This window comes from Balaenoptera physalus (genome assembly GCF_965194825.1).
Source record: "Balaenoptera physalus genome assembly, chromosome: 6".
Lineage (NCBI taxonomy): Eukaryota > Metazoa > Chordata > Mammalia > Artiodactyla > Balaenopteridae > Balaenoptera > Balaenoptera physalus.
Genome location: NC_138885.1, coordinates 87,369,502 through 87,385,817, shown reverse-complemented (window position 1 = coordinate 87,385,817; position 16,316 = coordinate 87,369,502). Strand labels below are relative to the sequence as shown.

The 16,316-nt window shown below is 40.5% G+C and overlaps 1 protein-coding gene across 8 annotated transcripts in view; it reads left to right on the top strand.

Annotated features, from left to right (window-relative positions):
* HECW2 (HECT, C2 and WW domain containing E3 ubiquitin protein ligase 2) overlaps window positions 1-16,316 on the top strand; it is a 415,090-nt gene that overhangs the window by 263,626 nt on the left and 135,148 nt on the right. For 4 of the 8 annotated variants that reach the window (XM_082466951.1, XM_082466949.1, XM_082466950.1 and 1 more), the window contains 5 exons: window positions 925-1,094; window positions 5,059-5,201; window positions 10,256-10,356; window positions 10,794-12,144; window positions 13,434-13,531. In XM_082466951.1, coding sequence (XP_082323077.1) covers window positions 925-1,094; window positions 5,059-5,201; window positions 10,256-10,356; window positions 10,794-12,144; window positions 13,434-13,531 — 1,863 coding nt within the window. The remainder of the gene's footprint in view (window positions 1-924; window positions 1,095-5,058; window positions 5,202-10,255; window positions 10,357-10,793; window positions 12,145-13,433; window positions 13,532-16,316) is intronic. The other 4 variants (XM_082466948.1, XM_082466946.1, XR_014265176.1 and 1 more) reach the window with 2 other exon arrangements.

Sequence of the window (16,316 nt, the reverse complement as noted above, 5' to 3'; positions counted from 1 at the left end):
CTTTCAAGATCACTTAGCTCTCAGGGCAACCTTATTCAAACTGATATTCTCAGAAAGGCATTGCAGATCCAGTGAAGCCAGCTTTATTTCCTGACATTTTTGTATCCCTCAGCTTGACCATTTTTAAAAATTTTAGTCTCTTCACTAACCAGACTTTAGCCAGAACTTTTAGCAGCTCGCATAGTATGAAATAACAAGTGGTGACTCTAAGATGAGTTATGGGACATTCATCAAATATTTAATTTACTTAACAGCCTATTGAAAAAATAACCTTACAATTATTTAATGTAGCAGATAGCATTCAAATTTTAGAAATATTTCTGGTCTCCTTTTATTTCCCCTAACTTTCATTTCATTTGTAGAATATGTATGACGTTTTAAATATGGCACAACTGAATGTGTGCTCTTAAGTTTCATCCCCAGTTAAACTTAAGTCAGTGCATCTCATATGTGTGTATAGAAGATTCACTTTTCTCTCATGAAGGAACATATTGGTTTTCTTTTTTAATACACTATTTACTAAGGGTTTCTCTCAAGACATTGTGTGAAATGCTAGCTGCCAAGCCACATAGAAAAAGGTGGTGAAGGTGCACATGTTAGGATCAAAACATTTCCCAGGAAAAGTCATTTTAGGTGTATAAGGTGGTAGTAAAAGTTTGGCTTCATTTTGCAGCCTGTTAGGAGACCTTCTGCTGGAACTAGTCATAATCCACTTGTCCTCACTTACCTAAGCAATCATAGTGTGAATAACTTTTTTGTTTTACCAAATAGTTTCTGTTTAGAGCTTCCTGTGTGATTACTGAAGAACAAATTGTCGTTGAGCTGCTTGTTCTTATCAAGATATATGAATCTTTTCCCCTTCTGTCCCTCTCTTCTCCCTCTCTCTTTCCCTCCCTGCTTCCTCCTCTCTTTCTTTCTTTAAAGATCTTCGGGCAGTTGGGCTAAAGAAAGGGATGTTCTTCAATCCTGACCCTTATCTTAAGATGTCGATTCAGCCAGGGAAGAAGAGCAGTTTCCCCACCTGTGCCCACCATGGGCAGGAGAGGAGGTCTACTATCATCAGTAACACCACAAATCCAGTTTGGCACCGAGAGGTAAGATGATCGTAAGTGGCCTTCTACTTGACAGTTAGGAAGTTGGCCAACTCCATCTCTTTCCACTGGACTCTGTATCATTGAGCTGCTTATGGGTGTGGGCAAGATGGTTGAGGTGTCTAGAGGTTCTGTTAGAAAAAGGTACAATGAAAATGAGATATTCCCTTCTAACCAGGGCTGGGTCTAGGGTATATCAAGTGAGGCACTTCCTTCAGGTGCATGATTTATAGGGTCCAAAAGACTCGATGATCAAAATTAATATTTCAATGCAATATTTAAAAAAAAATCAAAATCAAGGCAAAAATTCGTGATGAACAAAGTATCAAAATTCTGTAAGGGCAGTATCAGTAACAGTGCCTTGCCAAGCCATATGGCAGCCTGAGGCAGAAGGAAAAATCAATAATACTGATCCCATTTTTATTTAAAATTTTGATATTTTGTTCTAGCATATACTCAGTACAGATTAAAGGAATTTCTCTCCTTACTGCCTGGCAAATGGTTTTTGGATTTCCATTATAGATTTTGGTTACTTACATGAGCCATTCAAAGAGTCGTCATCCTGAGGCAAGGCAGATTGTGTTGATGGTATTTCAGACTCTCTCACAGTTACAATATGTTACCAGTCATCATAGTGCATCATATCAGTGAAATCAAGCCCAGGGTTTTCCCACTGGAACTATTTAAAGTCAAAGAATGAACAGAGACGTTGCTTCTTTTCTAGGGAGCAAAGTGTGAGTTCTCCCACCATTTCTCAGGGAACCAAGACACATTTCATATACTAGCATTAATGAGTGCTTCTAGACAAACCTGTATTGGCATGGGAGTTGCACAATTAATTAAATCACTCCCTAAATGTTTAATGACAATAATATGTTCTAACAATGTTGAACAAGTATTTCATTGGAGAGGGAGATACTTCAGGGGATCTAAAACCAATCGGAGAAAAGATGTGGCTATCTGAGACTTGCCAGTGAAGCAGGATGTTTCTCCTGGGCAGTTTTTATGGTTATTTAAGTGGATAAATACTACATGTTTTCTTATTCCTGGTTTGAAAAACTACTTACTGTCCCCAAATAGTGAATAACTCTTAAAGGCATACCACTTAATTTAACACATTAGAAGCCTAGAAGACATAAAACGTTATCTCAAGATGAGCACTTAGAAGGCACATAGTGGATATAGTAATGATACTAGCAATAACTTTATTTCCCTAACATTCTTTTTTTTAATTTTTTAATTTAATTTTATTTATTTTTTTATACAGCAGGTTCTTATTAGTCATCAATTTTATACACATCAGTGTATACATGTCAATCTCAATTGCCCAATTCAGCACACCACCATCCCCACCCCCCGCGGCTTTCCCCCCTTGGTGTCCATACGTTTGTTCTCTACATCTGTGTCTCAACGTCTGCCCTGTAAACCGGTTCATCTGTACCATTTTTCTAGGTTCCACATACATGCGTTAATATACAATATTTGGTTTTCTCTTTCTGACTTACTTCACTCTATATGACAGTCTCTAGATCCATCCACGTCTCAACAAATGACTCAATTTCGTTCCTTTTTATGGCTGAGTAATATTCCATTGTATATATGTACCACAACTTCTTTATCCATTCGTCTGTCGATGGGCATTTAGGTCGCTTCCATGACCTGGCTATTGTAAATAGTGCTGCAATGAACATTGGGGTGCATGTGTCTTTTTGAATTACGGTTTTCTCTGGGTATATGCCCAGTAGTGGGATTGCTGGATCATATGGTAATTCTATTTTTAGTTTTTTAAGGAACCTCCATACTGTTCTCCATAGTGGCTGTATCAATTTACATTCCCACCAACAGTGCAAGAGGGTTCCCTTTTCTCCACACCCTCTCCAGCATTTGTTGTTTGTAGATTTTCTGATGATGCCCATTCTAACTGGTGTGAGGTGATACCTCATTGTAGTTTTGATTTGCATTTCTCTAATAATTAGTGATGTTGAGCATCTTTTCATGTGCTTCTTGGCCATCTGTATGTCTTCTTTGGAGAAACGTCTATTAAGGTCTTCTGCCCATTTTTGGATTGGGTTGTTTGTTTCTTTAATATTGAGCTGAATGAGCTGTTTATATATTTTGGAGATTAATCCTTTGTCCGTTGATTCGTTTGCAAATATTTTCTCCCATTCTGAGGGTTGTCTTTTCGTCTTGTTTATGGTTTCCTTTGCTGTGCAAAAGCTTTGAAGTTTCATTAGGTCCCATTCGTTTATTTTTGTTTTTATTTCCGTTACTCTAGGAGGTGGATCAAAAAAGATCTTGCTGTGATTTATGTCAAAGAGTGTTCTTCCTATGTTTTCCTCTAAGAGTTTTATAGTGTCCGGTCTTACATTTAGGTCTCTAATCCATTTTGAGTTTATTTTTGTGTATGGTGTTAGGGAGTGTTCTAATTTCATTCTTTTACATGTAGCTGTCCAGTTTTCCCAGCGCCACTTATTGAAGAGACTGTCTTTTCTCCATTGTATATCCTTGCCTCCTTTGTCATAGATTAGTTGACCATAGGTGCGTGGGTGTATCTCTGGGCTTTCTATCTTGTTCCATTGATCTATATTTCTGTTTTTGTGCCAGTACCATATTGTCTTGATGACTGTAGCTTTGTAGTATAGTCTGAAGTCAGGGAATCTGATTCCTCCAGCTCCGTCTTTTTCCCTCAAGACTGCTTTGGCTATTCGGGGTCTTTTGTGTCTCCATACAAATTTTAAGATTTTTGTTCTAGTTCTATGAAAAATGCCATTGGTAATTTGATCAGGATTGCATTGAATCTGTAGATTGCTTTGGGTAGTAACTTTATTTCCCTAACATTTAATATTTACAAAGTTTTTAACCATGTTACCAGTACAAGCCTGATAAGGGGGGTGTAAGGGATGAGATTATCATCTCTCCATTTGTGTGATTAAGAAACAGAAGCTTAAAATGTTTATGTAACTAGCTATTCAGAGGCTAGTAGTGCTTAAACTCTGCTCTCTTATTCTAAGCAAGTGCTTTTTCCATTAAGAAGATGACTAAACTTTACGGCCCTTTGGTGAAATTAAATTGTTATGACTAAATAAATTTCGTGACCCCTAAGTGTAAAGCTGGCTGGCACTATTCACATCACTGTGGTTGCCTGGATACTGCCAGGGGAGGAGAGAAATGGTTCAGGTTAGATTCCTGGCTCCATCACTTACTTTTCCTGAAAGCCTCATCATTAAAAAGAAAATTTTATCTTTGTAATATATGTGAAAGTCTTTGTAAATGAGTAAAGCTCTTTATTTTTATTTTATATCCTTATTAATATCCAATCCAGTTTTCTCCAATGGCATTCTTAAAACAACACATCTTATCTTAACCTCATACTTTTATTTTTCTGTCCCAGAAGAAATGTCCCTGTGTGCCTTTTAAATTAAGTAACTTGCATTTAAGCATTGTTTTATTTTAATATAAACCAGGGAAACCATAATATCCTTTAGATGTTCCTACTTTAACCACTAAGTGAAGGAGTATTTTAACCTGTGGTGTGCAACTTCAAAAATACCATGGGATCAGGAATTAAAATTGCTGTTAATCAAATGTATCAGTTAAGTCTAAGCCACTCTATAACAAGGTATTAAGTATTAAAGAATTAAAATGCGTTAAATATAGTGAGCACTAAAATTGTATTGTGCATAGTTTAATATTTGATAGTGTCTCCTAAAACTGTTGAACAGGAAGAGTTGGATGATTGAAGGGGCTTCCTTTGTCATACAGGTCCTAGCTGTTGCTTTTTAGTCTTTGTGAATGTTAATGATTCTGAGTGAATAAAGGATTGACAATAGCTGCAGATTTTTCTAGCAATGTGGACTCTGTGTGTCGTTAGGATTTAAGAGATACTATTTTCTATACTAATAAACTGATATACATAATTTCATATTTATCTCTTTTTTTGACTCAACATGTTATGTTTTGTTTTCAGAAATATTCCTTTTTTGCACTCCTTACTGATGTCTTAGAAATTGAAATTAAAGACAAATTTGCCAAGAGCCGTCCTATCATCAAGCGTTTTCTGGGGAAACTAACCATTCCAGTCCAGAGGCTTTTGGAGCGGCAAGCCATCGGGTAATCAGCCCTCACACGTAGGGGTCTTGTTGGGATTAGTTCCTACTGAAGCAACTGAAATGATACTTTGAAGTCCGAGGACTTTTCTTACTGATAAGAAGTGGTAACATAATTCTTTTAAAAATGAAAGTGCTCATATACTCATTGAAATGTGCAGGGCAGAAAGCACTTTATTTTAATTATATACCTTTTTGGGGTTATCTATCTTTTCCAAGATGTACCTACCATTATTACCATTTCAGTGTCAAATGTCACAGTGCTCAGTTGTTTTTGAGCATATTGAAATCTTGCTATAAAAAGCTCTCCCTAGAGCAAGATCTGAGTGTCAGGTTGACACCTCCTGATCCTGATTAACCCCATCCAGAGAATATGTTATTCCTGAGACACCAAAACCACCTTATTTTAGGGCCCTTTAAAACAAAGCCTAGACTCTGAGAAGGTATTATAGTGGAGCTCTAAGACATATACGTTCATTCAGACAACTAGAAATTACTTGTTGAGAGAATTTTAAAATGTGATTTGATGTCTGTTTTCTTTCTGTGAACTTTTTGTAAGCTGTGAATCAAGTAGTTAAGAAATCGTAACGTGCCTCCATCCCTTATTATAAATGGTGTATATATTTTCACATGGTAAGTGCCAGCAAACCCAGTAACACTGGTGCTCTCAGGTGGCACTGGGGGGCATCTTTTTCATTTTAGGAGAACGTTATGAACATATGATAATAGTAGTGGTAGTAGCAGCAGTATCAGTGATAACAGTAGTTGTAGTAGTGGTAGCAGCCGTAGTAAACCAAAGTAAACAAAAAAGATGATGAGACCCTATTCTGTGTCAGGAGCTAAGTAAATTACACTCATTAGCTCAAGTCATCTTCTCAACAGCTCTGAGAGGTGAATAATGTGATTATACCCATGTTGGACATGAGAAATCTGAGGCTGGCAAGCCAGGGGTGGAGCTGGGATTTGAGCAGGTCGGTCAGCTCCAGAATCCCAGCTTCTCTGCAACACTTCAAGGACTGGCAGTGATGTAGTACTAGCTAACTGAGGAAGGTTACTCATTCCTGTTCACCTTGCAGCTAATTAACTGTTCGATTCTGCAGGTCACAATTTTTTCAGGCATTACTTTCCTCATCTGAAAAATAAAGTCTTTAGACCGATGATCTCTAAGACCCCTTCAAAACCTGAAATTAAGAGATTCTAATAGATTCTCATTCTCTGGCCATCAGAGGCAATGGTTGAGCCAGACCACATGAAGTAGAAATATGCTGAAATTCTAGCAGCCTGGTTTAATTTGATAAAACTGGGAAATCACAGTTATTTTTTTAAAAATTAATTTATTTATTTATTTTTGGCTGTGTTGGGTCTTCGTTTCTGTGCGAGGGCTTTCTCTAGTTGCAGCAAGTGGGGGCCGCTCTTCATCGCGGTGCGCGGGCCTCTCACTATCGCGGCCTCTCTTGTTGCGGAGCACAGGCTCCAGACGCGCAGGCTCAGTCATTGTGGCTCACGGGCCTAGTTGCTCCGTGGCATGTGGGATCTTCCCAGACCAGGGCTCGAACCCGTGTCCCCTGCATTGGCAGGTGGATTCTTAACCACTGCACCACCAGGGAAGCCCCACAGTTATTTTTAAGGATAGCAATTATTGCTTCTAGTAGAGATAATATTCTTCGGGAAGTTTTAAAAAATTATTTTTAGGATTGATAGAAAATGAAAAATTATGAAGAGTGAGAATTAACTCTCATTGGAAATATACCTAGAATTTAGTTTATATAAGTATAATCATATAATTTATATAATATCTGTGACCCTTGGCAGAGTGTCAATTTATGTATACCAGTAAGAATGATCAAGGAAAAATAAAACCTTATCAGTGCTTGAAACTCCTGTTAACTTGCTGGCTTTTCATTCAGTCTTTTAAAGAACTGGACACATAGAGTACTGCCTGTCATAGATTCCATATGTACTGGAAGGAAGTCCAGCATGAATTCGTAAAATATCAGAATTATGAAATGTTTCTACATAAGTATATTAAAAGCATTGCCTGATACTTAGGGATTTGCTTTATTAAATAAATATGATACTACATATTAGTGTATTGGCTATTAGCATCTAAATATATTTTTGATCTGATTATTACTTTCTATCAAGTAATTGATACATCTTGAAAAATACTGAGTTTTTGTATGTGTTTTGTAGACTGCAACTCTCTGAAGTAGCTGAGGTTTTACACGGTGAGGTTTTATAGGATGAGCTAGAAGTCCTTACTCATTACCTATTTTAAGAGCATTGGTTTGAATGTGACATTTTTCAGAGAGTGGCTTGCATTCTGTCCAAAAGGCACATCACTTTCCCATGCTTTGTCATTTGCTGTGATTACACTAGTGAGAGAATGTCTCAGTCAGACAGTGAGAGTTCTTTGGCACTTATTCTTTGTAATTATATATCATAATAATATATAATATAGGGTACACAATTATCTATCATGGCAAGAGGCAGGATGAATCAGATGAGACTGAGTAAGAACAAGAAAGAGGTGAATCCCTTGACAGGCACTCAACAAGGATGAAACCCCCTTGACTTGGAATCTCCAAATAGGGAGGCTTTCCTGTACTGATAGATTGAATAGTTGAGTTGAGTATCTTGTCAGTTTGGGTAAAAAATAGCACTAACACCTGTTAAAATTCTTTTTTCCAAGTAAAGAGTCTCATTTGTTAAATTTATTCAACAAATGTGTGGGTGTGTATACATATAGTGTCTACTAAATGTTAAGTACTGTGTTGGGTATTTGGGATATGATAGTGAGCAAAAGGATTCTTAGAATCCCTACTGAACATTTACTTCCTAGCTAAAATCCATCACTTTTATAAGTTTTCATCATCAACACCAGCACTTTACTTTTATTGGCCAAAGAGGAGGAGAGGAGAGTCAATTTAATTTTAACAAAGAAATGAAGATTTTTATTATTCCAGGACTGAATGTCCAGAGACGTGGGTGAGGAACCGTAATGTTGAGAGTAGGTCCCAGTAGTTCGCTGCTGGGTTCATGCGTTAGTGGACAAAGGTGGAGCATCTCTGCATGTCAGGCACTGTCTAAATGCTGGAAGACAGTGGTAAGAGAAAAAGACATCCCTGCTGTCATTATAGAATTATTCAAACACTCTAATGTAAAAACATTTAACATACCTGTAATGTCTCATCGTTAAAAATGCCAATATATCCCTTTACAGAAAAAATTTTTTTTAAATACCAGATTAAGTAGACAAAACATTATGATAATGATTGCATTGAGAAGAGCCATGAGTAAATATCATTAAAATGCATGTTACTGAAAGCAGCCAAGAATCACTGAAAGTGTGCATAAAATGAGATCTGATCTGGGGACTGCAGAGCAGGGGCTTCTGTGTCAGATGCATCTGTGTTCTAATCCTGGTTCTGTCACTTAATTGTTGCCTGGCCTTGGGCAAGTTACTTACCCTCCCTATGCCTTAGAAAACAGGGCCACCACCTGCCTCACAGGGAAGATTGAAGGAGATGATGCATGAGTGTAAGCACTCAATTGGGGGAAACAAAGCTTTTTAAAAGCATCAATCAAAAAATTATTACAACATTTCTAGGGAAGAAAAGGAAAGAAGTAAAGGAAATGATCTTATTGTTTTAAGAAAATCTTGCTATGAACTCAAAGAAATTCATAAGAGCTGAACTGGGATTTTACACTAGCATGTAAATGTGTACACGCTAATGAAAAATCCCAGATAACATCTATTTATAATTGTACTGAGGAGGTAGAGAAGAACAAGCAAAATAGTTACGGAGATTAATAATCAGCAGCTGACCAGAGGCTCTGAAGTGTACAGTGGTGCAATTATTAGGTAGAGGCCTTGTGTTTTCCTCCTGAAGTTGCCATTAGAGGGCAGTGTGAGAGCAGAGATAGTGTGATTTGGTACTATCCCTCTGATTATTTTCCTTAATTAAGAAAAAATCAGATTCTGAACGGAAGTTGCTTGCATACAGAGAAATGATGTGATTGTATTTGACTTTGATAAATAAACACGGAATTGAAAAAGATCAACCACTCCGTCCTCGAGGAGGCTGGTAGCCTGAGCCTGGGGCCAAGGTGGGGCAGGAGCTGGGCCCAGTTGTGGTCCCCTCCAGCGCACCTCCAAGTGTGGCAGCGAGACTCCGACAGTTAGTGCAGTTCTCCAACTGTCCCATCAGTATGGCTCTCACAAGCTGCCTGGAGTATCAGTGATAGGCTCCCCAATAGTGAGGGCCAACAGTGAGCCCCTTACTTTACAGGTGAAGAAGGGGAGGTGCAGCAGCCCCCTGCCTCTCACACAGCTGGAGCAGCTGTCAGAGCCCGGCCTGTTCTCACGCTGCTCTCTCCTAACTCCCAGCTCCTGTTCTTCAGGATACAGCAGCACTGTGCCCTCCATGTGATAACCCTTACCTGTGCGCCTCTCTCTCTCTTTTGTTTTTTTTCTTTTGCTTGGCCGGCCGTGCAGCATGCAGGATGCGGGATCTTAGTTCCCCAACCAGGGATGGAACCTGTGTACCCTGCAGTAGAAGCACGGATTCCTAACCACTGGACCACCAGGGAATTCCCTGTGCCTGTCTTTTTAGAACCTAACTCCTATCATGCTAAATGCTAAGGAACCAGACCTTCTATACATTTACACTTGAGTCAGAAAACACCCAAAATTTTAGGCCTTTCTCAGCTCCTTGATGGGTTTTAAAATGCCCTTTCTCTGGTCACTCTTAACAGTGAGAGAGCAAATAAGTGCCCTTTAAAAAAATCATAACAATATTGTACAGTATTGCATTTTCAGCCTTTACTGATACTTTTCCTTGTGACAAGATTCCCTTTTATCCCTGGGTTTATAAGTATTCATTTGTACAAATGAACAAAATTACACTGACTCTTAACATGCCTTTGACCTTTTATTTTCTTGTGAGTGTGAAAGTTTCAAGAGAAATATGTGGGGTTTAGGGGGTGGCCTATGGGAAGAAGATGAAGGCTGACACCAGAGTAGTAAGGATGAAAGAACCATTTCTCCTCTTGCAGTGATCAGATGCTCAGCTACAACCTCGGCAGAAGGCTCCCAGCTGACCATGTGAGTGGGTACCTCCAGTTCAGAGTGGAGGTCACATCTTCTGTGCATGAAGGTGAGATACCTGTATAAATATATTGCTCTAGGAAAAACTTGTTAAATCTTACTCTGTTGTCAGTTTACATTTGAACAGAATTGTTTGTATCCTGTTCTGAACATAAAATAGCTATCAAATGATTACCTGCTGAAGTTTTCCAAGCAGATTTAAAAGCCTGTTTATCAAAAAATCTCTCTTAGGTTTTACCTGCATTTGGAAACTGGGATGTGGAATTTCCGGCAGTAGTGAACATGTAAACCTCATATGTCAAACTGACCAGCAATATATGTACTCGTTTAGTAGTGAATAGTAACTCTTAGCAAGTTGGTGATACTGTAAAGAGACCTCAGTGGGATGACTGAATTCTTTGAACTGATTGGTGGCAAAGGAATAGGACATTAAAAGTTCATTCATTATTACTACTTTGTTTTTATAAATGCTGTTTTCTCCTTCAGATGCTTCTCCAGAAGCTGTTGGCACAATACTTGGAGTCAATACTGTGAATGGAGACCTAGGAAGCCCTTCTGATGAGGAGGACATGCCAGGGGGCCATCATGACAGCCCGGTTTGTTCCAATGGACCAGTTTCTGAGGAAAGTGCTAATGGGACCCCCAAGCATTCTTTCAGGACTAGCTCTACTCTGGAAATAGACTCAGAAGAATTAACCTCTACTTCTTCAAGGACCTCACCTCCCAGAGGACGTCAGGATTCACTCAATGATTATTTAGATGCTATTGAACACAATGGCCATTCCAGGTCGGGTGCAACTACTTGTTCGGAAAGGTCCATGGGAGCCTCTCCGAAACTAAGGAGTAGTTTTCCCACCGACACAAGACTCAATGCAATGCTTCACATCGACTCAGATGAAGAAGACCACGAGTTCCAGCAAGACCTGGGTTATCCATCCTCCTTGGAGGAGGAAGGAGGGTTGATAATGTTTAGCAGGGCATCAAGAACTGATGATGGGAGCCTGACATCTCAGACAAAGGCAGAAGACAACGCAGTGGAGAACGAGGAAGGCTCCATCAATGAAGCTGCCTCCTTCGAGGATAAGCCAGAAAATCTTGCCGAGCTTGCGGAGAGCTCCTTACCCTCAGGCCCGGTCCCCGACGAAAGTGAGAATGCTCCAGAGCCTCAACCAAGCACTGACCAGGGGAGCACTGAACCGTGTGGCTCTCAGGAGGTAGATCAGCCCACGAGTGGGGCAGACACGGGCACTTCTGACGCGTCAGGGGGAAGCCGGAGAGCCATCAGTGAGACGGAGTCCCTTGATCAGGGGTCTGAGCCTTCCCAGGTGTCCTCGGAAACAGAACCCAGTGACCCTGCCAGGACAGAGAGCGTGAGCGAGGCCAGCACCAGGCCCGAGGGCGAGAGTGACCTGGAAGGGGCCGACAGCTCCTGCAATGAGAGCGTTACCACGCAGCTATCCTCGGTGGAGACGCGGTGCTCGTCGCTCGAGAGCGCGCGGTTTCCCGAAACCCCAGCCTTTTCTTCTCAGGAGGAGGAAGATGGAGCCTGTGCAGCAGAGCCCACCAGCAGTGGCCCCGCTGAAGCGTCACAGGGTCCCGTATGCACTCCTGGTTCTCTACCTGTAGTGCAGGTGCCCAGTGGAGAGGAGGAAGGGCCAGGGGCAGGATCGGCCACTTCACCTGACCAGGAGGAGGCGGGCGAGGTCTGGCAGCGGAGGGGGAGCCTGGAGGGAGCTGCCGCTGCTGCTGAGAGCCCGCCCCAAGAAGAGCGTGACGCGGGGCATGCCCAAGGCGCTTGTGAGGGGGCCGCTGCCCAGGAGGAGGGCGCCACCGGAGGTAGGATGTACAAGACAACGTGGCTCGTGGCTCAGGCGTACCCGCTCAGAGAGGAGTCTTGTGCTTTTGTCCCTCAGTGGAAATTGTACTGCAGGGCAAATATTAGCTGAATTCTTCTCCTTGGGGTTCAACAGCTTTTTTTTTTCTTTTAACGTCTTTATTGGGGTATAATTGCTTTACAACGCTGTGTTAGTTTCTGCTGTATAACAAAGTGAATCAGCTGTACGTATACGTATATCCCCATATCTCCTCCCTCTTGCGTCTCCCTCCCGCCCTCCCTATGGATCTTCTTTTGGTGGAATAAGAGGCCTGTCAAATAACAGTCTTCAAACTTAGATAATGCACCTCAAGGCTCTGCATCAGTGCGGGCCCCTGCTCTGCCTAGAAAGGTGGCCCGGTGGGTGGGGGCACCCCTGGTCCACACAGGCCTGGAGGCCTGGGATGCGTGCCGCGCGCTGGCACATTCAGTGAGCCTGGGGCTCAGTCCTCTTGTCTGGACAGTGTGAAAAAACATAGTGAATCTCTGGCGGGACCTGGGTTTGTAGATACAAAACCAAACAGGCCGAAAGCATCTACGTTAGTGTTATCTGCGAGGTTTTCAGGAACATCTTAACTCGCTCCTTATTGCATGAAGCTTCAAAACAGAAGGTTAATATGTGCTTTGCATCAAATGTCATATTTTTATACTGCCTTCTGCAGTATAAGAAATGTCAACTAAGTTAGGTGATGCATTCTGACACTTGAAAACAAGCTGATTGAGTGTCTGAGGATGCAAATTTACACATAAAATTCGTTTTATGTCTCAATGAATGTGGCTCAGTAGAATGATCCCTTTAAACTGTTCTATTATAGCTGCATCAAAAAGTCTGAGTATAATTTCACATGCCTAAGTAGCATAGACTCAGAAATAGAAATGATTTTCTTATTCTGTAACTTATTTTTCTACCTATCCCCTTCTTTTCTTCCTCTACCGTTTTTTGTTTTTTGGTTTTTTTTCATTATCTTGCGGTCATTGTGTGACCCTACAGCATTGGTGCATAACTAGGACAGATGCCAAGGTGGGGGAGGGGGAGGAATGGGCACGGACCGACATCTCCCTGGAAGACCCACTTCTGACTAAGCATCCACCTCCCATTCTCTTCTGTTGTTTCTGGGTCCTCATATGGGAAATGAGACAAAAGAGAGACAAGAGACTGGCCCCAGGATTTTTGTTAGGTGTTTTTTTTTCCAAAGGCTGTTTTGACACTGAAGGGGAAAACAATACCCAGGTAACTGTTTACCTTTAATCCTAGGTTCTCAAGCCAACGGCCACCAGCCATTGCGATCACTGCCTTCAGTGCGCCAGGATGTTAGCCGGTACCAGAGGGTGGACGAGGCTCTCCCACCAAGTGAGGACCTGCTAACTAAAGGGCTCACCTTGATCAAAGGGTTCAAGGGTGACAGGACCCACGGGACCTAAAGGATGGATGCCCCGTCCCCCAGAAGTAGGGTTCTGGGAGCTGCCACGTGACTTAGCAGATACAGTCTGGAAAGTGCTTAGCAGAAGACTCCCCTGTGGCACAGTTCCACCAAATGAAAGGGTAGCTGGGGGAAGTGAATACTCTAAAGGAAAAGAGATCCAGATGTTATGGACAATAGGACGTATAATAGAAAAAATTTTAAGTTTGCATAAGGCAGTATGAATTTTCAATTATTAGACAAATAGGTACAATCTCTTAGAAGAACCTAGCTCTAGGTAATATTACTGCTTTTTATTCATTTACAACATTTTAAATCATTAACTACAGGGTCCTGTTTTTTTTCTTAGGGATATCCAGAGAAGTGTTATTAATTTCAGAAATTAGTCTGCTATTTTCTGGACCATGATGATTATCTGGAGATTTGAAAGATACTTCTTTTTTTTTTTTTTTTTTTGCTTTCAAGAAACACATAGCACTTAAAGGAGAGATGGGTGAGGACTAGGAATGCTGGGAAAGTTATGCGACCTGAACTCCAAGAGCTGAGTGATGCCCATGGCCAATCATAGTCTGAATGTAATTTAAACTCTAAGTTTCTAGAATCCCTTAAAGCAATATTACTCTGTGAGAGCAAAGCATTTTGAAGAACAGTGATCAAGCTCAGTAAATACTGTTTTTAAGAACACATTGGAAAATAGATCTTTCTGCCTTACTGCTTTTCCTTCTTATTCACCTTCTCTATTCACCCATCTTATATGTGATCATGGCAAGAAGTGGATGCTTTTGGCCCTCTGTGTTTTAAAAATGGTGGGACATAGAGCGGGGGCAGTATGCATTTAAAGGGCTAAAATGCTGAGGGGTTAGTTTTGGTGAGTGCTGACAAAAGAGCTGAATGGCGCTCTGTATAATTTGGCAAAATATTGACTTAATCATTTGTAAATACTGTTGTGCACAGATCCTCCCCTTGTTCATATATTTGGATAACTGAGGGTGGTTACTCATAGGAAACATATATTTTAAGCAGTTTTTAAAAATCATCCAAGAGATTAATTAACCATTGTGTCATCTTAAGCAGGTGGAGGGGAAAACTTCCTTACTGTTTACCCTTGGAGAAAATATTAGAGGCAGAAAAGAAAAGTATTCCTGGGTGATATTTAGACATAATTGGAGAGAAATGAATTAGGAACACCAGGAGAGAATTCTGGGAGAGCTTTGTTTACATGAGTATGTGGATTAATAGTAAGTAATCAGAGTTTCAGGCACCTGGACAGGAGGCATAGCATTGCATCAGTGTATGGATAAATGGCATCCTCCTGGCCACATCCAACTGCTCTGAATTTTGTTGGATTCACAGTTTTGGTCTCTAGATTGTATTTAATAAGACAGGTACTTTCCTGCTGAAATTATGACCACTATTTGTGCTGTTTCCATGCATTTGTTTAAACACTGGTATTTGCATTACACAGATATAATACTAAATTTTAGGATTTAAAAAAATAAACAATGGGCAGTTCATTTTAATAAGTTAATATATCCAAAAGGAAAAAAAAGCACCTTAGTAGTATATCCAATTTAATGAGTAACTGATGAACGGCAAGGGGGAGGAATTCTTAAGAGTTGTTCCCTCTTGTGCAACTTGCAGATTTGGGGATTTCCATTATCATGGACCAATTACAGATTATGGTCTGAGCATACCTGATTAGTGTTCTGTCCTCACACTGCTTTGCCCTCTTCTGTTCTCAGTCGGTCTCATCTTTTGACAGTCTATTTAATCACTTGGCTGCCTGTGCTAGTTGTGTGTCCTGCCCGAACCAGTTCTCTGCCTTCCTTGCCTCACTGGGCAGCTCTGCTACTGTCTCTGGCCATGCCTCTTAACTCAGAGCTGTGGCATTCTGCGTTCACATATTGTCTCTCAGGAGGCTCAGCTAAGGGGCATCTACTTGGAGTATGCAGATTGGCCTGTCTCTTAAATGACCTGGCTGAATTATTTTAAGGTTAGGGATTATACTTTTAACATTATTTTCTATAATACCTCAGACTTGTATAGTGCTTCACAGTTTACAAAGAATTTTTAGCTTTTTAAAAAAAATTCTTTGTAACAATTTTGTGAAGTAGGTCAAGCAGGTCTTATCCGTAATTTATAGATTGATGGGTAGAAATCAAATAATCTGATTCTTTCACTTTATAGATGGAGAAATTGAAGCCCAGATAAATTAAGTAACTTGTTTAAGAGTCCATGCTAGTAAAAGTTGAGACAGAGTCTCAAACATTTTTTTCTACTCTATGATCTAAGATTAGAATGGTAGGGATTGTTGTGTAGGTAGATGAATGTAAGTTTTGAAAGCTTGGTTAGTGGCAGAGTGGTGATATATTTTGGTATGTTATCTATTAGGCACAAGCATCACCTGAAATTAGAGGGTTTGGGGGCTTCTCTGAAACTGCATTATATTGTGTTTTAAGGGCAGTGCCTTAAATTGAGTGCCTTAAGAACCTGCTGCATCTTATTCTGAGGTGATTGATAGGCTGGCAGCTGGAGGTTGTTCAGGGCTGAAGCCCATTAAAATGTCATCAGCATAATGAATCTTGGTCTTTTTAACATTAGGATAAGTGAAAAAAAAATGGCCAGCTCAGCCCCCTTCTGAAAAACTATTCTATTTTTTTCTTTTTTGGCTCCAGTGTAATTGTGACTTAACCCATTGCTGCACTGGAGACAACA